Source organism: Episyrphus balteatus, chromosome 2 (genome assembly GCF_945859705.1).
Source record: "Episyrphus balteatus chromosome 2, idEpiBalt1.1, whole genome shotgun sequence".
Lineage (NCBI taxonomy): Eukaryota > Metazoa > Arthropoda > Insecta > Diptera > Syrphidae > Episyrphus > Episyrphus balteatus.
Window position 1 is genome coordinate 30708939 of NC_079135.1, and position 23805 is coordinate 30732743.

General features: G+C 31.4%; 1 protein-coding gene across 4 annotated transcripts in view; it reads left to right on the forward strand.

The window, feature by feature from the left end:
• The window catches only part of LOC129909217 (glutamate decarboxylase), a 46706-nt gene that overhangs the window by 19673 nt on the left and 3228 nt on the right, over nucleotides 1-23805 (forward strand). For all 4 annotated transcript variants that reach the window (XM_055986251.1, XM_055986252.1, XM_055986253.1 and 1 more), the window contains exons 4-7: nucleotides 9563-10131; nucleotides 12716-12783; nucleotides 21414-21492; nucleotides 22692-23036. In XM_055986251.1, coding sequence (XP_055842226.1) covers nucleotides 9563-10131; nucleotides 12716-12783; nucleotides 21414-21492; nucleotides 22692-23036 — 1061 coding nt within the window. The remainder of the gene's footprint in view (nucleotides 1-9562; nucleotides 10132-12715; nucleotides 12784-21413; nucleotides 21493-22691; nucleotides 23037-23805) is intronic.

Here is a 23805-nt window from a genome sequence, read left to right on the forward strand (position 1 = left end):
TCACATTATTGGAAATCTACAAATATACAAAAAGCAAATAAACAAAAACAACTGTTGTCTTAAAAAAAAATTCACGAAAATTGAAGAACAAATCCATTGGAAAGATATAATGTATATTGGAGATTTGTCAATTTAAAATTCAAATAAAATAAAATGCACGACTGGTGTCGCACGTACTTGCTCTAAGGAACTCTAATGTTAAAGCATTTTAATCAATAAAATTAGGGAAATTTTAAAATTTGATATTTTTAAGGAATTTCGTAAGTACCTAGTGAAAAAAAGAATGAAATCTGTTTTTATAGGGTAAAACTATACAATACGCCCCACTTTTTTTGAATCTTCAATAAAACCAAAAAAATAAAGGAAAATAATAGTTTTTTTGTTAAATATAAAAAGTATAGTCTTTTTTCTTACTTTTGGCATATTCATTTGTACTAAAATATGTTAGCATATATTATACATAAATCGTTTAAAAAAAGTTCAAGTGGGGCGTTTTGTAACTCATTTGCTGGGTAAAGCGCCCCACACCAGTTACAAAACGCCCCTAAGGAAAAAGTAGGTACAAATGTATTAAATTGGAAAAATTAAATTATTTGATTTTGGAATATAGCATTTTGCGATGCTTTGCGGCCGCAAATGTTGCAATCGGGTATGTTTACATGGTAAAAAACTCATGCAACGCCATATAGCAAGATGTGCGCTGAGAAATAAACTTCCTTAAAAACGGTCTTGTAATAATTTTCGTTTTTGACCATAACGGCCGCAGTGTCGTCCTTATGTAATTTCATGCAATTCTTAAGCATATAGGAAATTAAAAAAAATGTTAATTAGTATTTTACCTCATAATTTAGTGGGGCGTATTACACTCACTGTACTGGGGCGTTTTGTAAATTTCGAAGTGCAATACGCGCATGCAAAAATATAGCAACCCAAACTGATTTCAAGGAATTACCAAAAAAGAACTAAGAAGCCCATTTTTTAACTTTCTAAATATATGTATCAATTTGATATGGTCTTTATACTTTCCGAAAAAATGAAATTTTGTCTGCGATCTCCGCAATATGTTTTGGTGCCAAATTTTTGTTTTGTAGTTTTTTTCTTTTCAGGACACACAGAATACTACAACTCAATAACACAATTGACAAGCAACTTAAATTAGTTTGAACAGTTTTCGTTTTGTTTGCTTAACAACACTTGTGTGCGTACGAGACTGGTGGGGCGTTTTGTAAACTGGGGCGTATTGTAGAGTTTTACCCTAATTAATTAAACACCTAAAACGGTGTGTGAATGATATTTTACACAAAACCAAGGATGCCATTTGATTTCTTGAATAAAAATGAATTTTTAGAAAAAAAAATTTCGAAAATCTTTCGAGTCGTTTTTTTTTAATAATTTTTTCTAACATTTTTGAAAAAAAAAAAATTTAAGAAAATATTACTCAACACATAAAAACGAAATTGCGATAAAATTCATCAACCCGTTTTGAATAAAATTGATTTTTTTACAAAAAAAAAATTAAAATATAGGTATTAATGAGTGTTTACAAGAAATTCATAAATCAAAAAAAAAACGGTTCTATGGCAGGTATCATTAATAACGGTACAAAAAACTTTTTTTATTTTCATGTTCATGCTTTTATGGGTTATGCTACACAGAAAATTATATGACATTTCGCTGGCTGAGAATTATAAGGGTGTATTTGATACAAAATACAAAAAATGAGTTTTATACACCAAAATGTTCGTAATTTCAACGGTTTTCAGATACAATTTAAAAAAAAAATTAGAAAAAAAATTAATGATGACGGTACAGGTAAAAAAGACATACAACTTTCACGATTTCACATAAATGTATTAATATAATAAGGTTCTATGTTATTCAAATTGCAACATAGAACCCTTTTACTGATTTTTTTTTTTTTTTCAATCAAAAAAATACATTGATTTAAGTTACATAGAACTTTTTTACGCAAATTTTTCAAAATGAAATCTTATGGAAATGATTTTTTTTTTTAACTAAAGTAAAAATAAAAGATCTTTTGATGTTTTTGCTGGTATGGAACAATAGGGGTGGAATCGGTTAACTTGATAGTCAATAGTTGACAGTCAAAAACGATGATTTTGCTCCATAATTCGTTGTTTTTTACTATCAACTATCGAATATCAAGTTAGCGGATTTCACTCCAGGGCTTTTACTAAACAGCAAAGAATTTTTGTATCTCGTTCTGTGCTCTTTAAACCAAAATATGTAGTATCCAACCTTAACTTTTGCAATAATTCATTCGGGTTACCTAACCTAGATATTCTTACATCATAACTTATTAAATTAGAGTAATGTTTTTTGTGTGTCAAGAATTGGAAGTGATTTTTGAAAACTTTTTTTTTCATAATCGAGATTGGGAATTTCATAGTTCGTATCCTTAACTTAAAACAAAAGAAGTCAAAACTCAAAAAGTACCTAAAAAGGACCTTCGGACAAACCTAAATCCCACAAGATATACTAGGATAAAGGAACTGCAAACGAGATTCAGCTTTCACGAAAAACAAAAATATTAAACAAAAAATTAATTTTTAGTTGTATGTATTTAGTTGGAAAATTGAGTATTTTTTTTTTTTCAAAGGTCAAGATTTTACTCTACTAACCGAAGTGAACTCTTCGTTATACATGGAGATGGAGACTAATAAGGTACTTAGAATCAAGATGATACTCCTCTAAAATCCAATCCTCTTAAATTCTAATAAAAATAAGTAAAATTTGTTTAAACTTTGTTAAAATCAAAGTGAACTTCATTTTAACAAGAATTTTCTTCTTAAGAAAATTTAAGTGTAGATACCTGGCTAAGATTGAAATGATTTTTCATTAATTGTATGTGCATTCTTATTAAAATTAAAATATTAAAAAAACCTTCAATTTTTTTTGGCATACATTTTGTACCGTAGTTGATTGTTTTAAGACGAATGTCTTTTTGGACAAAAAGCATGCAAAAATCCGCTGATTTAATACAAATTTTAATTGTTTTTAGATTGTCATTTTTCTGTGTACATAATTCAACAAAAGCAGGAATTGTTGTTATCTATAAATGCAACAACGTGATTTGTGGTATTTCTTTCTGTTATTTAAAATAGAATTTGACTGTTTTGTGCAAAATTTGAATAAAATTAAATTAAAGCAAAGCCTATTTCACGATGAAGTCACTTTTTTTCATATAAAATCCATTTATTACATGTAAGCTCCGTATAACTATGTTCAACATAGAACCTTTTTTTTTATAAACTTTTTCATAAAAAGGTTCTATGTCATTTTTTTAAAATGCTTATAAAATCCATTTTTGTAATGAAATTAATGTTTTTTCATGGTTTTATGACTTTTTTATGGTCCTTTATAAGATTGCATCAATACTTTACTGCTATGTAACTATTTCATCCAAAAACCAGCCTTAAAAAACTTTGAAATCGATTTTCTCAAAACAAAGGGGAGTTGACATACAACCCTATAATTCTCAGCCAGCGATTTGTGCTCAATTTGTCCTTTAGTACCAACCTATATCGCAAGTAAAAATGGCAAAGCTATTTATTTGCAATTTTAGTTTTCTTTAAGATAAATTAAAAATGCATAGCCGCATTTTATAAACAAAAAACAATTTTTTACAACATTTTTTTTTTAATTTTTTGTACATAATTATTTTTCAAAAAAGCATTTGGTGAGCCGTTCTTCAGAAATTATTGTAAGTGTACATTAAAAAGCACAATTTCAAGAAAATTCACTGCAACGTTTTCAATAAATTGATTTTTCAAAATAAATGATTTTTTAAGACAAACACAAATGTTTTTTTTTATAAAGCACTTTTTTTATTAAAAAAAAAAGTGCTTTTACTCGAAATTCATGCATTACCAAACACGATATAGAATTCTTGGTTAAAAGTTTATGACTAGATATCAGTAAGCAAATGTAAGCAATATAATAAACGGGCTTATCAAAAAACGAATGACAAAAAAAATAATAAAAAAAACGCATTTTTGTGAAAACATGAAATGTGTGGGAATGTGGCGGAGAAACCCGAAGAAGACAGACAAAAAGCTATGCGCAATCAATAATTTACAATCGAATTTGGACAAAACAACAAAAAGTTGAAGCTCAAGTTATAGCAAAAAACTCGAAAATTGCTCTAACGATTTTGATTAAACTTTCCAGACGTAATATTCAAAACAATGGCAATAAAACTGCAAGAACAAGTACGTGCGACACAGTCGTGCGACACAGTCGTGCATTTTATTTTCAAACGCGTTGAAAATGTAGTTTGGAGAATTAAAACTGTAGCAGGGTTTTTTTTATAGAAAAAAGATGAGAGTGCAAAATATTGAAATACGAAAAACAACAACAACTCAATTTCTGATTTCTTATGCTGAAGTTTGCAGGTATTTCGGTTTTTCAAAGTTCCCTTTCACGTGGCTTACCAGAGTTTTTGTTTGGTAAACAATTTAGGAAAGTTTTCTAGAGTGACTAAATTATATTTTTTTTTTTTCGTCTGGATTTTCAAATAGTATAAATGCAAACAAACAAAAACTTCAGCCAGAGATAACAATATTTCACTCGTTGTTAAATAACAGACATTTTAAGCCTTTTATCTTTGTTTGTTTAAAATACTCGGCTTCTTTTATTTTTTTAATTCACACTTGATTAATTTTTGAAAGCCTGGAAGCTATCTCTAGAAGTGTTTTAGATTAAGAAAAAAAAAAAAACAAAATAATAGAAACACAAGAAAAACACTCTTGTTAAAATCACAACATTCTTTCACAGTCGCAGAATTTCAATGAAATATCTTTGAATATAAGGGGACCAGGACAAGGCGAACAAAAAATCCTTGTTTCTAAAAGAATGAAACCATTTATGATCCATAATCTCTCATAAAATTGAATCCCACACACATAATGTGTGTGTGTATATGAACTATATGCTTTTGGCTTCGAACCCCTCGTTTCTAACTTTATTTTTTTTTTTCATTCCTCATCTCCTGCGTTTTTTTGGGAAGAAGAACTCTATAAAGGGAGCTTTAATCAAAATCCGTTGTTATTTTCTGACTCGCTGCACTGATCCCCCTTCAACATGAGCACAAGAACTTATAGCACACAAAAAAAAAAGGATGTAGGATAACGCTGAAGAGAAAAGGCTGGTCGACTCTCGACATTCTCCATCTGTGGCAACATTTCAATTTGGCAAAATGTTTCTCAACGGATGATGCTGCGTTAGCCTAGCTAGCTAGCTTGTCTGATGGGAAAACGAACAACACACAGGCAGATAGAAACACAGACCCCAAATGCTTTCCATCCTTAAAAAGGATTCGGAAGTGTGCTTTGTGTTTTTGTTGTTGTTCTATATATGCGAATACATCAGGAGTATTGTAACCCCACCCCAGCACCTGCCAAAGCAGTGAGCTACCACTAGAAGGGAGATTTTCCTCTTCAATGGGATTTTAATCACACGACTTATGGCACCCAAAATGCGAATTGACATTGCTTATACGTTCTGGGAGGGCAAATCTTTTATTTGTTTGTCCATTTATATCTAGCAAAAAAAATATTAGGGTTGGGGGGGTTGTTTTTCTTTCCTATTAGCTTCAATAAATGAGCATTTGATTATCTGCTACCTTTTAGTTTTTGTTATTGTTGTTGTTATGTATGTTGTGTATTTTATTATTAAAAATTTGAATACTGATCAATAAAAAAAAAAAGATGAAGCAGAAGTTTCTTGGAGAATGACGGCCGAAAACGGGAGTGATGATGATGACAGATTGACAGAGTCGACCCGGATGGAACATATGGGAATTTATTTACGCAGGAATGGTTTTTTTTTTACTTAAAAGGGGTTCTTAAATTCTAATTTCCATCGATGCGAGATGCTTTTGTATCGGTTATTCTATTGTTTGTATCTTTTGTTTTAGCCGCTGGTTTTTTTTTTTTTGATCAATTTTTTCCGCTAAACGGTTAAAGGTTTTTTAAGAGGATTTCACTGAAAATCTTTTAAGGTTGGTAATGGCATGGGTTGGGTAGGTAGGGTTACGAAGAAAAATATATTTCTTGATTCCAAGCTGTCATAAGATAATTTGAAAGATACAAAACTTAGACACTACTTTAATTTTAATATTTAAGGGTTGCCTGTGATGTAACAGTTTCAGATACAAATTTACCAGATTCGATAGTAACTTACCAATTTGAGTAGCGATATAGCCGTTCAATTATTATTTACCAGAACCACATGCGAATTTTCAGTTAGAACTGCGATTTTTTTTAAAGATAGATTTGACTAGCTTAGGCTGCAATTTGCCACATTTGCAATTTATTAGTTTTCCGCTTGCGATTTACTGGTTTCAGTTTCGTTGAATTCGAGCAGCGTTTTGCCAGTTTTGGCTCTGATTTAGCAGGTATGCCTTCATTTTTTTCTAGATTTTACTCTGATTTAGTAGTTACGGCTGGGATTTTTTTTTTCTAAGATTTACCGATTAGTTTAGTCTGGGATATATCTGATCCGATTGCCATAATCTGATTTCGAATTCGGTTTTCCTAAATTTGGCTCTGATCTCTGCATGGTCCTGCTACTTTTACCAGTTTGATTTGATTTTACTAATTTTAGCTATGCTTTTACAGTTTATGCTGCGATTTCACAGTTCCGGTGGCGATTTGGATGCAATTTGTCAACTTCGGCTACACTTTACCTAGATTCGCTTGCGATTTAAAAGCTTTAGTTGCGATTAACCAGACACGGATTCGTTTCCCGGATATGATTCCGGTTTACCATTTCTGGCGGTTTTTATTTTTAAGTTTTGGCTCCGATTTTCCAGTTTTATCACCGTTTTTCGTAGATCTGACTGCGGTTTACAAGAAGTTTCATGATGGGTAGCAATTTATTAGCTCTGGCTATTTTTGCCTAAATTGGCTGAAACTAAGAAGTTTCTGCTCCATTTTTCCTGTATTGAAATGCGATTTAGATACTTGTGTCGGTTGCGATTTACAAGATCAGCATGTGATTCATCAATTTCAGTTGCTATTTATCAATTTTGACTCCGTTTTGTGCTAGATTGGACTACGATTTTCCAGTTCCAATTTTCACTTCATTTTTCCTTAATTTGACTCCGATTTGAAAGGTGTGGATGCTTTTTACAAACTGCAGCTGCGATTTACCAATATCAGCTCCGTATTTTTTAGATTTGACTTCGATTAACTAGTTTTGACTGCGATTTAAAGTTTGTGCTGCGATTTTCCAGTTTCGTTGGCGATTTTCGAAGTTCGGCTGTTTTTTACCAGGTTTTGCTGCGATGTACCGTTTTCGGCTAAATATTACCTAGATTCACTCACGATTTACTTGCTTACTAGTTTTGGCTGCCATTTTCAAGATTCGCTTGCGATTAACCAGGGGTCGAATTACGGCACACGATTACGATCATACGTTAACGTTTTGACTATTTCTGTCTCTAGTTAATTATTAGAAAACGATAGGGACACATAGCAACCATTCGTTAACGAACGTATGTCGTAATTCGACCCCAGTTTTAGTTGCGATTTACCAATTTTGGCTTCGTTTCTCCCAGATTTGATTCCGGTTTACCAGTTTCGGCTGTTTTCTTACCAGTTTCGGACACGATTTTCAAGTTTTGGCCCCGTTTTTCCTAGATCTGACTACCTTTTACTAGTTTTGGGTGCGATATTACAGTTTATGCTACGATTTCGCAGTTTTGGTAGCGATTCAGGAATTTCGGCAGCTTTTTATCAGATTTTGCAGCATTTTACCAACTTCGAATCCATTTTACCTGAATTAACGATTTACTTACTAGTTTTGGCTGCCGTTTACAAGATTCGCTTGCGATTTACCAACTTGAGTTGCGATTAACCAATTTTGGATTTGATTTTCCTTGATTTCATTTATGTTCCATTTCATGGCAGTTTTTTTTTTTTTAAGTTTAGGCTCCGATATCCCAATTTCTGCACCCTTTTTTCCTATATTTGATTGTTCTTACAGTTTATGTTGCGATTTGCGAATCTTGGCTGTTTTTTACCAGATTTGGCTGCAATGTACCAACTTCGACTCCATTTCAATAAGATTCACCGATAAACTTACTAGATAGTTTTGGCTGCCATTTAATCAATCTGCTTGCTGATTACTAATTTTGGTTTTATTTTTCATAAATTTGATTGCGATTTCCTATAATGTTTTGAACGTTTTGTCTCCGGTTTACCAGTTTCGGCTCTTTTTTTCCTAGATCTGACAGCGGTTTACTATTTTTACCTGCGCTTTTAAAGTTTATGTTGCGATATACTAGTTTCTGTTACGATTTACTAGTTTCTAATGTTTTTTGGCTAGGTTTGGCAGCAATTAAGCAATTTACCTTACTTACTTGTTTCGGTTGTCATTTACTAGATCGGTTGAGTTGCGATTTATTAATTTCGGGTTCGTTTTTCTTTGATTATTCCAGCAGCTATTTATTTTACTTACAAAAAATATATTCTCCTTCTTTTTAAATCATGTTCAGTTCACTGCTTCAAATAGGCAATTATTTATTTTCTTCCATGATAACTTCTTAAACCCTTTCTCTTTTCCATCTGTGATAACGCAGATTACTTCTTCGTAATTTCACAAGTATTCGTCTTTGAATGACAATTATTTTCTTAATTGGTTTTTCACTCTTCCACCATACTTCTCTTTCGTGAGAAATTCGCAAAGAAACTTCATAAATACGCTTCATAGAATTTTAAAATAAATCCTTGAACTCGCGTTGAAAATATCTAAGAGATTTAACATTCATATAAATTTAAAACTTTATGGTTAACAATTATATAGAAACTCATTGTCAGAATAAATCACGCGAAAATCAAATCATGACCAGAAATACAGATAGAGAAATAGAAAGATAAGAAAAAGAGAGTGCATGTTCCAGAGAGATAAAAACTATAGTTGAGTTGAGAACTTTCGCGTTACACATAATCCTATCCTATCTATTCCAGGAGCTTAAGAGGCAAACTATTAAATTACACCACATAGCTCCATTAAAAATAATTTCTAACAGAGGACCCGTCTGTCAAGCTTTAGGTTTTATCCAACGCCATAGGGATTACTGCCAATCTCTTGTCTTTTGCTACAATAATTATCCCCCTTCTCTGGGATAATGTGTTGTATAATAAAATATATATAGAAAGAGAGTGGAAGATACGACTTGGGATTGGAATATCCTTCAATTCGAGATTAGTTCATTGGTTTTTTTTTTCTGTGTGCTTCTTCTTCTGAACAAATAATGATGAACGAAATTTCGAAGGATTATTCCGGGACATTTGCTACAAACTGAATGTGAATTGTGTGATGCCTTTTGATGGCACTGCCAATGCCAATGCCAACCCTCCTTGATTTAGATTTTTTTTTTTTTGTTCTAAAGATGTTTTCATTCCATCGCATCTACATCGTAACTAATATGGCGAGAAATTGTTTCCTTTCCTTTTTTTTTCTTCATTGTCGTTTAATATGTGTGTGTATTTAATTCAATTTTTTTGTATGTTTTTCTATTTTCTCTCTCTGACAGGACATCCACATTTCTTCAATCAACTGTCATGTGGATTGGATTTGGTTTCAATGGCCGGAGAATGGTTAACTGCGACAGCTAATACCAACATGTTTACTTACGAAATTGCTCCAGTGTTCATTTTGATGGAGAATGTCGTTCTAACTAAGATGCGAGAGATCATTGGATGGAATGGTGGTGACTCAATTTTAGCTCCAGGAGGATCAATTTCCAATTTGTATGCTTTCTTGGCTGCCCGACACAAGATGTTCCCAGGCTACAAAGAGCGTGGAGCTAGTGCATTGCCTGGACAACTTGTTATGTTCACTTCAGACCAATGTCATTATTCCATTAAATCGTGTTCGTCAGTTTGTGGTCTTGGCACAGACAATTGTGTTATGGTGCCATCAGATGAAAATGGACGCATGATAACTAAAGAACTTGAACGACTTATTGTCGAACGAAAACAAAAGGGACATGTTCCATTCTTTGTTAATGCCACTGCCGGAACAACAGTATTGGGAGCTTTTGATCCACTCAATGAAGTTGCAGACATATGTCAGCGTCACAATTGCTGGATGCATGTTGATGTAAGTATTGAAAAGAAAAAACTTAACCAAATCTGAATATAAATGCAATGTTATAAAAAAAATAAAATACATATGTATATGTACATACCTTCATAGAAATGGGTTGTTATGGGAAATTATGATTTATAAACTTTTTAATACCTCATAATATGATAAATTTTAAAATCCCGTTAAAAAATTTGAGTTATTTTTCATTCTCGAAAAACGCCCTTTAAATACTATTTAAAAACAAAAAGCTTATAGGGTGTTTTGGGTAACTTTGAACCAGATATAGACGCTCAAATTCTGTATCGATACAAAACATTAAAATTCATTATATAATTTTTTAACCCTCTCAGTACTAGATGTCCTACATTTTCTAGACTATCAGAAGTGATTATTTTTAAGCTTTCAGTTAACATTGGACTGAAGAGTAATTGTTAAAGAGATTATTTTACCTACTTATGAAAATGTTAAATGCTCTTAAGATTAACGTTGGCGTTGGTCAGATTTGTTAAAAAAGAAGTAGGTATTTGAAAGTTCGGAAAAGTTAATTAAATCATTCATAAAATTTGTTCTCATTTCTTAATGAAATATAAACTTCTTAAGTTAGTTTGACAAGTAAACCTCTAGATTTTTCCTTGTTTGATAAATTTACAGTCACGTGAATATTAAAATACGGGAATATTTTTTGAAAATACTTTGTATTTCCAAAAAAAGTAGACCTGCACCTGGGTTTTGAAAACAACCATGATTTTTTTTTTTTGTTATGAACGATCCGTATCTTATCTTAAGTTCAAATTTGTTTCCGAATATGAATACCTCAATGTACCTATAGTTTTTCTACTCTATTCTGTATAGTTTATATTACCAACCATGCAAATTGTATGCTTTCAATGCTTAGCTACCTCACTTCTAATAAAATTTTAATTCGACTTCGATTTTATTTGAAAATTCTAAACTTATGTCATTTTAATTTTATTTTATTTAAAAGAAAGCAAGAAAGCAAAGTCTTTAGACAAAACAAGAAAAAAAATTTTTAAGCATTTCTCTCACGAAGTTTAAAAAAAATGTTACGCATACACCCCCGGGTACCAAAAAAAATAATATAAACCCAATCAAATGGTAATTTAAAACCTTATTATTATATTTTCGTTAACTTTAACAATTAGTGTGTAATTAACTAGCAAAATTTTAACAGCAAATAAAGACGGGTGAGCTGTTTACGAGATTGGTATATTCAAAAAAAAATTCTAGATTCGCAAAGTAATGGCAACAATTTATTTCCGTTGTCCGAAGTTGTTGAGAGAAATCAAAAACTCACTTTTATTAGAATTAATTTTGACTAATACAATGGTAAACAAATTTCAATACCCCAACACCGCAAAAACGTTTCATATTTCATATTTACCCACCGAATTTTAAGAAAGTCGTTTTTAGTTTTTTTTTTTTACAAAGTACCTACCTATTGAAGTATTTTTTTGAAAAATCCACAAAATTGTTTTGTATTTGAAAATATTTGGTAGTTATAATATTTGGGCTTTTAAAACACATTTCCCATAAGACTTTAAGTTAGAAATTAAGAAAACAGGTCCGTGATAGTAAACGTTTGTTAGTAATGGTTAAAACAATATTGTTTTATTTAAAAAAAAGTACGACGCTATTTGCGACTCTCTTCACCCAAAAATGTAAATCAAAATCGTTGAAGACATTTTTTAGCGTTTTAATTTGATTTTAAGTTTTAGTTTGGTTAAAAAAATACAACAAGGCTTTCCCGAATGTTCAATAAAAAAGCGAATTGCCTCACTTCACTGAATGGTTTGGGCTATAGAGCTCGAGATAGATACAGAATATCGGGACCAACTTTTTTCGCATGTGACTGATTTTGTGAACATTGTCAAAATAGTACAAATAGAATATACATAGAAGTTTTGCTAGGTAAGGTGGTCTAAAGTTATCGATTATCGAAAAGCATGAAGAATTTTTTCGTTTACTTGTTTCATTGTGTACTCGTAAAAGTGAATGAGATTTTTAAATTTTAAGCAGATGTTTAGCGACAAAATTACCAAAAAACTAGTTTGTTTATTAAAAATATACCTATTAAAAAAAATGTTCTTTTCTATAACCAGTACAAAAGTATTGTTATTGCATTTTTTATGAATCAATTTCGTTCGTTTTCTTAAAACCCTAATAAATTAATTTTAATATGTACTTCTGATTGTAAGCTACCGTCGTCAACGAAAAAACTGCTCTAATACTATTATTTGTCCAGCCACTTCAAACTAATATTTTGGATATTTTTGGATTTATCAGCTACTTGACAGATATGTTTTTTAGGCTTTATCACTTCGATATCACGTTCCAAAAATTTTAAACTCAAAAGTTGTAGATCATCTGAATTATAAGCTTCATATAGATAGACAACCAGACAATTTGTAGTTGGTCTTGAAAATAATGTAGACCCCATATCTTAGAAGTTAAGATTTTATTTATGCGAACTTGTTGAACTGCTTCTTAAAATACAATTTTAAAAAACATATTTTTTAATTTAACTATCAAATAAGCTTTATATAACAAAATATTTTATTTTCTTCTATTTTACCAGGCTGCTTGGGGTGGTGGATTACTTTTGTCACGCAAATATCGTCACCCAAGATTGTCAGGAGTTGAAAGGTAAGTGATTGATAAAAAAAAAGTATACCATTTCCTTCTGAAATATAAAAGAAAAAATAAAATCAACATCAAGGGCAACCATTTGTATGAAATAAATGAATGCAAAAAAAAAAAAAAAAAACAAAAATTGAAAAAAAAAAGAACTCTTTGAAAATTGCGACCACAGATGGTCAATAGCCCGAAGCCAAATTGAGGTTGATATTTTGCAGTTCGGAACAATGTGTCTGTCCACAAGAATGAGTGTTCTCATAAATCACAGCAAAGTCTGCAAGTAATTGCCATCTAATCAAAAACACTGTATCCAACAACTATACTATAGGCTAGCACATTTGACTTCGCATGTGAGAGGGTTGGTTTTTGTGCTGTAAAATATTTTACCAAAAACATACTTACAATATAAACGGCATCGCCATGATGGTGTCGCTGCTTCTGACGGATGATTTGTCATATCGTTCGTTGTGCATTGTTTTGTTCTCATATTATAACTCAAACTTTTGTGCACCCATTTAACGCAGGACTCGTATAATACTCCTATATTGCTATTGCTACTATTATATTCGAACTTGAAATGTGCATCCTTGCGGGACTAATGATTTTGAAAATCGATTTTAAAACAATGCCGAAATGGAAGAAGCCGGAATATGGTCTTCTCTGTGAAGGCTGTTGTATAAAATAGTGCGAGATTCGGATTAGTGGTTTAGATGCATTAGAAGGCGGCAACGGCTGACGCCCTTTTGTTAAATTGATGGATATGCTAATCCATGGAAGGATGGATGGATGTTGATGAAGGGGGCCTTAGTTGATGCAGAGCTTTCTTAAAAAAGGTTTTACTGTGCCTTTCAAAGTGCGTTTACCACAATATGCCAATACATCTTCTACTAAGTGGGATTTATGTAATGTATTTAGAAATCTCCCTAAAGTAAGTCCATATTGGTCCTATACTGTGGCCGCAAAACAATTCCATTAAAGGATTTCTGTAGTTTTTTTTTCCTGATCCAATTTTTTTTTCTTCGAAAGACAAGAAGATGAAGGTTAAACATAAATTAAATTTAAGTGCAATTTTAAACTGGAAAACTTATAAATGAGGGTTGAAAGTGGTGTACACGCATTGCTTCACCGCTAATTGTATTTTCAATTTTACTCCTAAAGTTCGTTCTCTTGCCAGCAACCCTCCACCGCCTTACCCAAAAACAGTTGCAACCCTTATAAAATTGATGTTGAGGCTAGAGGCTGTTTTTAATTTTTGCACCCTTAAACATTATATACGCACAAGAGGTATTTTTTCATTCATTCATTTTATAGTGATGTGTTTGTTATAAGGATCAAGGAATTTGTAATGAAATAAATTACCCACTTATTTTTCAGCCGTTTATTCGAGGGTTACAAATGATGATGCTTGCGTTTGCTCTGCTTTTGTGCATTAAATAATTATTGACTTATTAATTCCAAAGTGTATTCGAAACACCTGAGTGTGTGAAAAATTGTTTGTTTTTCTTTTCTTTTCTCTTGTTTTTTTAAGAGAGTATTAAATGCCGCCTGAGGTTTGGCCTTCCTTTGTTGCTCATGAATCATGAGGTATGGATTTGGAAACTTATCGCGCAGAGGTGTCTTGATATCAATTCGCTTTAGTTTTTTTTTAGCGCCAATGAATAAAAATTAGCAATAGGTCAGGATTGCAATGACGAAGAAGTATGGGCTTTCTAATTTAATGGGTCTATTGTCTAAGGAAACAGCCATTTAAGGAAATGATTCCAATGTTAAAAAGACAAAATAATGGCTAATACTATGGTAAACTTCAACCACTTAAAACAACGTGCAATTTAAATTTTAATAGCAAAATGTTAAAAAAAAAACACTACAACAATTTAGATATTTCATTTTGTTTCTACCACTGTGATTTTTTACTTGCGATATAGGTGTTATAGGGCAAGTTTAGGATTCGTAAAAAAAATCGAACTCGAGATAACAATTTTACATGACATTACGATGATGGAGAATGCCAAAAAAGTGGGTCCGGCAATTCTGTCTGTCTGTCTGTCTGTCTGTCTGTCTGTCTGTCTGTCTGTCTGTCTGTCTGTCTGTCTGTCTGTCTGTCTGTCTGTCTGTCTGTCTGTCTGTCTGTGTGTCTGTCTCTATCTGGAGCTGCAGCCTAAACCAGTGAAGTGATTTTCTTCAAACTTGGTAGTTAGCAGTTTTTGGTGATTCCCTAGAGGGGAAATTGAAATTTTTTGCTTGCCATATAACGGAAATAGAAAAGTTAATTTTTTTCAAAAACGGCTCTAACGATTTTGATTTAAATTTTTGTGTGTAATACTACACAAAGGAGCCAACTTTTAAATTAAAAAAAATATTTTTTGTACCGTTATTAATGGTACCTGTCATAGAACGGTTTTTTTCGTTTCTGAATATCTCGTACAACATTAACCCGATTTAAATGAAAATTTTTATACAAACGTGTGTAAGTAAAGATAATATTAAGAATTTAGAAAATTTTCAAAAAACGCATTTTTGGATTTTTAAAAAATATTTCAAAATTTTTTTTTGAAAAATCAATTTTTTGAAAACAGATCAATGAAAAATTTTAAAATTTAGTTTTTATGTGTAAATTAATTATTTCTTCAAAATGGCATACCAACTTTTTTTTTGAAAAATGTTAAAAAATTTTTATACATAAAAAATTATTTTTTTAAAAAACGGCTCCTACAATTTTCGAAAATTTTTTTCTAAAAATACATTTTTATACAAGAAATAAAATGGCATATTTGTTTTTTTTTTTAAGATAATTTAAAATGGAGTTTAATTAATTATAAAAACAGATTTAATTTTTTTATACTACTTATGAAATTTCTTCAAAATATCAAATTTTAAATTTCTTGAATAAAAAGCTTTAACATTATAGTTACTTTAAGCATAAGAGCAAGTACGTGCGACCCCAGTCGTGCAATTTATTTTTTTTTTGTTTGTTAATTGTGGTTGAAACACGATACCACAGTTCTGATTTATGGTCAGAACAGAGAAACAAAAAATCAGAACACGTTCCGAGATAAAAATGATTTATGAAACTATTTTTTTTATGAGTTGTGTTTTGTGGAGGGAGATTTGTTAACAAAAAAATAAAAAAAAAAACATCCCTAAAGCCTACCATTACCCAAATATGTACATTAAGAATTTTCATATCATGTTAGATTGTGCAAAAATAAAAACGAAAAAATAACCACAAAAAAAAAGAAATTTAAACGATTAGGTATACAAAACAGCTTGTCAGTCTGTTGTCATTCCATTTTGTCTGCTATAATATTTTTTCGGAAAAACAAAATTGGATATAGACTATTTTTTTAGGGCTTACAAACCTCAAAACTGTTAAAAAAAAAGTATATCTACCCATATAAAACTTAGTGTTGTGACTATTAAATGTCCTCAATATTCAGTTCAACGTGAGACGACACCCAAATAGGTTTTTTAATAAACAATTTTCATGAGAGCAGTTAAAAAACTTTATAAAATAATAATAATTAGATTTTAGTCAAATAGTTTACTGAAGAGAGCAATTTTGGTAAAAAAAAAAACAACTACAACAACATAAATCCATATGAGTTTGAAAGTGATGTAACGTATAAGGGTCAAAATCATGAAGGAGGGAAATTTCGATGACCGAATTCTTAATAAATCAACTTTGTTTTATGATAAAAATTTCATGCTCAAATGTTCGCTTTAGCCATAATTTGTCGGTTCATGAACGGGCAGAGCACAAAAATGTATATTTTTCACTTTACCACAAAACCCCAAAAATTAGTAGGTACTAGAAAAACGTTCCTCGAAATGGTGGTAATCTCTTCAAAACGACTTTAGGGGTCTAGAAATAGTATCAATGTGAATGATACACTATTATATTAAGGTAGTAGGTCCTAAATTAATTAAATATAACTTTATTTCTTAAGACAGAGACCGATTTCTACAAAAAAATGCTTTTATGCACCTCCGAAACACTTAGGCCATAAGTAATTTTTTCTTTTGTTTTTTTGTAACTTTTTTGATAAAAGTGTATATTACAGCCATACTTAGATAGATTGCTGAGTAAAAATACCCAAAAAATGCAAACTTATGAGTGTTAGACTGCATTATTTATTCAGATTCTAAGAGCTTTCTCGGAAATGACGTTCCCGGAAATGACGTTTTGACCTTTATTTATTTTTATTTTTTATGTCACAAAGTTAAACGAAATATTTTTGAGATTATATTGCAGTGGCCTCGATTTTTGATCATAATATCAAAACAAAACAAGCGTTCCCGGAATGACGGTTAATTGATGTACGCTACTTAAAAATGAAACTAAAACTAGCTTCTTACATACATTTTATATATTTATCCATAAAAATAAGCGTGGAATGATAAATCTATATAAAATCAAATTTAAAAACTGCCTGCAGCACAATTTGTACGTTAGATGATTAAAATATTGATACATTAAGAAATGTTGGTTTTATGCGTCATTTTTCTTGGGACAACTTTTATTAATGTATAAAAAATAACAAAACTTAATTTTTTTGTAAGAGATGTACCAATTCATAAAAAGTATTAAGTATATGTGTATATGTAGTATTTAGAAAAGAAATACTTAAAAATAATTGACTTTAATGTGTTTTTAAGTCATTTGAATATCAGTTTTTGAGTTATGGACATGTCCGGGAACGCTGTTTTTGGGTATATAAGATGCAATAAAAAAGAAATTTAAACTTTTCTAACCGAAACAAATATATTCGTAGATGCGTGCCTACTATTTTAATTGGTAAATGAGAAAAAAAAAACTTTAAATATATGTTATTTTGATTTAAAAAAATGCCTGGACATCAAATTTTCCACCTCCATGATTTTGACCCATAAGCCCGTGTTATATTAAAAACAACAAAATATTGCAGCCATTAGATGCGTTAGTTACTTGATTTTTATATTTGAAAAAAAAAAAAAGATTTATTGTTGGTTTTGGTTGAATAAACTGATATTAAAAAAAATGCAAAATCTGATACCACTTTCAAATACAACGACTCATATTTTGGTGAATATCGTTTAATTTTATACTGAACCGTTTATTAATTTGTAAATGATTTTGCGCTATTGCTATAGATGATATTATTGTCCACTTAAAAATGCAAACATTTAGGATGTCTTTTTATTATTCTTAGGTGTGACATTCTTAAAAATCTGAAATTTATACTATTTCCCCTTGTATGAACAACTTACTCTTCTATTATACCAAAATTCTTCGATATTATTATTCATCGTTAATAGGCGTAAAAGCTTAATTTTTTTGTATGTTCTACAAGACCCATCTCTGTACGAAATTTAAATTTAGGTACTAATTTTGATGATCTGTTATATGGAGTCGGTCAATTACGGTTTTTATGATTTTTGAAAATCTGTAGGTAGCTTATTAGGTAGCTACTAAAGTTATGTTCAACTCCGAGTGAAAAAAATGGCCCTAAATCGTTTATAGATGATTCAAGTTTTTCGGTGAAGTTTTTAAAGACGAAGCTTATGCTTTACACTGATGAGAACGTTTAAAATGGAAGAAAATAATGTAAGGCAATCATAAGTCAACAAATCATATAAGAGAATTGCTAAATGACATAAGCATTTTGTTTGATTTCTTAAAATTCGTTTCAAAACTGCTTAATTTTGACAAACAAATCGGTGCCAGAAGAACAGCATGGAACAGTTTTGACCTTATTGGGAAAACCTGCGGTTTGTCCAAAAAAGTCAAAACTGCTCCCTGGCTTTTAAATATTCAAAAAGTGTAGAGACCCATGAAAAGATGGAGATCTGCAAGTATTGAAGTGATCAAAACTGTATCACTTGAATACTTGAAGGCTCTACAAAAAGAGGTTATTAAAATTTTTTTTTGAGGATTGTATGGATGGTCCTTGTAAAAAGCTTTATTCAATTATTTTAAACCTATACTTTTGATTTTTTGTGCAATAATTGGTTGCTTAAATATGGTTTATCAAAGATAAAACGATTTATTCAAAGTGCGATGGTCCAAATAGTGTATACTGAACAACAAATTAAAACTTAATAAACAAGTTATCCAGTCCATTGGTAATGTGATCGGAAAAATTGTTTTTCAAGTCAATAAGAAAACGTCAATCCAAAAATATGAGCGATGCTGACTATTTTGGACTACAGGTCATTTAAATTTTCAAATTGAATTAAAATTCACAAAGTCCATGAAATTTAAACTAAAAAAAAAAATAATGAAAATTATTCTTTGTTTAAATTTTTTCTTCTTCTTTACTTTGAAAAATTATCTTTCTTAAAATCTGAAAACTATACCTACTTATGGAAGATTTGAATATTTTTCAAAAAAAAAAAATAAACTTTGATCCCTTAATTATTTCCAGTAGTGTAATTTGAATTATTTTTTTTTTTATAAAATTTAAGAATTTCCTTCATTATTCAAATTGACTGCTACACAATAACTGCTTAGAATTACTGTTGCCACAAAATAACGGTAAAAATTGTAGCCGTTTGTCAAAAACAATTGAAAAAGCCATCACTATTAACTAGCATATAATACTTTTACATCGAAAATCACTCCTGCTGCGAAAGTAATTATAGGCATTAAGCTATGATTACACGGTCAACGAAATCGGTCAACGCGTTGACTCTCTGACGTCAAGAAAAAATCCATATTCTCTCTGTCATCTCACCGTCAACGTTCACAGTGTCAATGCATAAAACATTGACTATCACACGATTGACACTATTGCGTCAATGTTGTCCTAAATTACGTTGACGCGCAGGTGTGTCAACGTGACGTTTACTAAGTAGTGTCAACGCGTTGACTCGCAAAACTTTGTTGATCACACTGTTTGACACAAAGCAAAAATTTTAATTTTCCAAAAATATTTAAAAAAGCGGAGAAAATGAGATTTGAAAAAAGCTCTCATAGAAAAATTAAACGAAAATTAGTTTGACATGGTTGCATTGAAATGTAAAAATTTCGAGATATACGCAATGCACTTTTAAGATGAATGTCTTAAATGATTGCTGATAAGATTGTTGAACGAATATAAATGTAAAATTACCAAAGTTTTGTCGAAAAATTAGAAATAAAATTAAGAAAGTTTCGACATTTGATTATAAAAAAATTTTAAAAAAATCAATATGGCCACCTTCAAACGCTTATAGCATAGGAAAGCCGCACCCAATGTTAATGGTTATGGTCTTAAAATGTAGTTTGGAATATACATATAATTTTTGGTTTCTTGTAAAAAAGAAATTTTTGCATCCAACATGGATGCCATGTCCATACCGAAAAGTTTTTTTGTAAACAAAAATAACAAATAGGTGAAATAAGAACCCCCTCCCTCCAAAACGGTATACTCCATTCAAAAAATCGCCCTACAAAATATTTTCTCCATTCAACTTTCATCACATTTCTATACAAAAAACAATGTCAATCTGAAACGATGACACGGTATTAAATTCTGCCGCGTCAACGCTGGGTCATTGCGATGACACCCAGTCCTAAAACCCTGTCAACGCGTCCCAATGGCATTGACAGAGAGATTACACGGTCATCGAAAATAGTCAATGCGTTGACCCAAAAATGTGTGTCAACGCGAGTGTCATCGTACCCGTCAACGCAATGACAGCAGTTTTCGTTGACGATCACACGACGTGACACTCTTGGGACAGATTGTGACGTCATTTTTACGTCAGAGAGTCAACGCGTTGACCGATTTCGTTGACCGTGTAATCATAGCTTTAGCCTCTTTTATTTGTGACAGTAGAGATTTGTAACTTCATAAATAGTTTGATGTACCTACTTAGAATTTTACATCGAAATAAGCCCTAAGCTTCTTAGATTCATTAAAAGAGCAAAAAAAAAAAAAAAACTTTGACATCCAAAAAACTTCACTCCCTCCCACCTGCCTCCATCCAAAATTACACATCTTATCTCACAAAACAAGAAATTAAGATTTCATTAAGAACATAAATCCACAAAAATTACACTAGTCTATAGATATACTTATTCTTCCTTCTGTCATGTCAAAGCGACAAAACATATTTTTATTTCATTTAGTTATGCGATCTAAACTGTCATTGACATCTACACCAGTGCCAGCGACCGTCTGTCTCGTTTGTCATTTATAGAAATCGTCGTAGATATAGAAGAACGTAAGGCCTATAGAAGCTACAAGCACAAAATATAAAAGTGACACTCACTGAACAAATATAGATAACGCACAAGTTGAGAGGGTAGAAATATAAACAGACAATCACCCTCTTTTTCTATATGTATTTCTATCTGTTCATGATTTTCAGCAAACAATCACTAAACCATAAATAGCTCCCAGAGGGATGTTTATGTTTATCTTCACCGGCGTCCCCTTCAATTTTAAACCCTCTTCTTCAATCTCTCATAGGGTTTTTAGTTGAGTTTCTGTTTTTCCTCTGTGATTTAAAGGTGGGTGGTTTTGCTCAATTTGATATACAGTCACCCCTAAAGATATTTAGAAATCAATTTATTCAGCCCCCATCTGGTTTTATTTAATCAATTAGCACCTGCGGGTGCTTTAGGGCAAAAATTATACTGATATGTATGTTTTTTTTTTCTTCGTTACTTTCAGAGCCGATTCGGTCACATGGAATCCACACAAGCTGATGGGTGCCCTTCTTCAGTGTTCAACTATCCACTTCAAGGAAGATGTAAGTATAAACCAAATAGAAGAAGAAAAAAGAAAGAATTTTCAAAACTTATTATTTCAAACAAAAAAAAAAAAAAAAGGATTCTTAACCCCAAGTTAGAATATAAGTTAAAAAGAGTTACACAGCCTAACCATCCAGTAGAGAAAGCTTCTTGGCATTCAAAACATCCTTTTTGAAAATGCCAATCTCTGCCCATCTCGGCAGCAGCGGCGGGAGCAAAGACAAAGCAATAGTTGACTGACTTGCCGAAGGGGGCTTTCGCTTTAATGGCCGACCAAAAAGCATTTCTCAGCAGTTTTCTTGCTGCTGCTTCTGCTGGCTGGCTTCCGCTTCAGTACCATGACAACATATTTGCAATATGTTACCATTGGCCACAGTTGTGTTCGACATTTTTGCCTTCCTTTGAAAAGAGAGAATGTTATTCAAGGAATTTTTAATTAAAATTCCCCTGAGTTATTGCTTCCAAGAGCGAGAGTATGAGATGGTTGGTGCGGTGTGGTTCCGTTTGAAGGTTCTTCAGCTCAGTTCTAAGAACGAAGGGCAGCAGTAGCGAAACAATATGCTTGTGTTGTTTTTTTTTTTATTTTTCTATTTTTTTGAGAGGGTGTTTTTCTGAGGAAATACCAACCCCCACAAAAAATGGTAGGGAAATGAGAGAGTTCTTCTATGGGCAAGTCTTTCACTCCAAATACTGTTGGAGAGATGAATGTGTTGAAGAATGAATTAACATTGTTAAACAAAAAAAAAAAAACAGACTGCTAACCATCTGAAACCTATCAATCTTAGTCACCAAAAAAAACAGAGAGGAAACAAAAAAACAAAATCTTAAACAACATTACTTTGCCTTAAAGTTTAAAAATATTGAATTGGAATTGTTTCCTTTTTTGTTTTTTTGGGTGAGTAATGGTGTCAAAGTGCGGTGATAAAATCTACTTCCCAAAACTTTTACTCTCGTAAGTACGAAACGATGTTTAAGAGATCATGAGAAATTCCACAGAAGTTGAAAATGACGACGACAACAAGTACGCGACCCACTTCGACACTGCCATCGTATAATACAAGGCCAATCAAGTGTTACAAGGGGATTAAGATTAACCCTGAAGCAAACAGGAAACAAATTTTAATGTTGTTTAAAATGATTTAAAGTAAATATTTAATTTAACACCCTTCTTTCATTGTTTTTTTTTTCAACCCCACAGGGACTTTTAATCAGTTGCAATCAAATGTCTGCTGAATACTTGTTCATGACTGACAAACAATATGACATCAGCTATGACACAGGTGACAAAGTGATACAATGCGGACGTCACAACGATATCTTCAAGCTGTGGTTGCAGTGGCGTTCAAAGGGTACCGAAGGTTTCGAAAGACAACAAGATCGTCTAATGGATCTTACAAAGTATCAAGTGAAGCGCATTCGAGAACAATCAGAACGCTTCCATTTGATCATGGAACCAGAGTGTGTTAATGTATCATTTTGGTATGTTCCAAAACGTTTGAGGGGTGTTCCACACGACAGCAAAAAGGAACAGGAACTTGCAAAGGTAAGATAATTTTTTTAGTTTTTTTTTTATAAAAATGATATGATTTAAAAAATACAAATTACTAAGGATTAAATTCATGGTCGTCCTCGTAATCAAGCTGAGTTTTTTTTTTTTTTAAATAAATGTTTAAGCAGCCTTGCGACCCCTTCAATTAATCGTAACGAGGAACAGGAAGGTGTTAGCTTAAATTTTGGTACATTAATGCAATCTAAGGAAATCCAAAGTAAATTTTTTAGCATTTGAGTGTTTGCTGAATAAATTAGTTAAATACCCTATACCTACATACCCCAATCTAAAGTCTTGAACGTATTTGTAAATCCTTCTGTCGAAAAAAAAATTAGTTTCAGCAGTTAAACCTACTAGATATTCTTTAAAGAGATTATTTCTTAAAAATAATTTGACAAATAACCCTTAAGCTTTCGACCTAGAAAAACTAGAAAAAAGTTACTTGTTAACTTATTCAGGCTTACTCTGATTCATGAAAGTTTTTATGGGTCCATCTAACCACAGTATGCACTTATAGTATGCATTGAAATTAAAGACCCATTGAAGATACGAATAATTGTATTCTATCACTCCACAAAGTTGGTGTGGGTTTAAAAATCATTTAAAAATCAATCTAAGCTAAAACTAAAACTAAGACAATCCCTTACATCCCTTAAAATAGTTTTGCATGAAAAAACCCTATAATTTAAAAATAAGAATCGTCATATTAATCCCGTTTTTTTTTTTTTTTTACAAAAATTTCATATTTATTATCTACGATTGA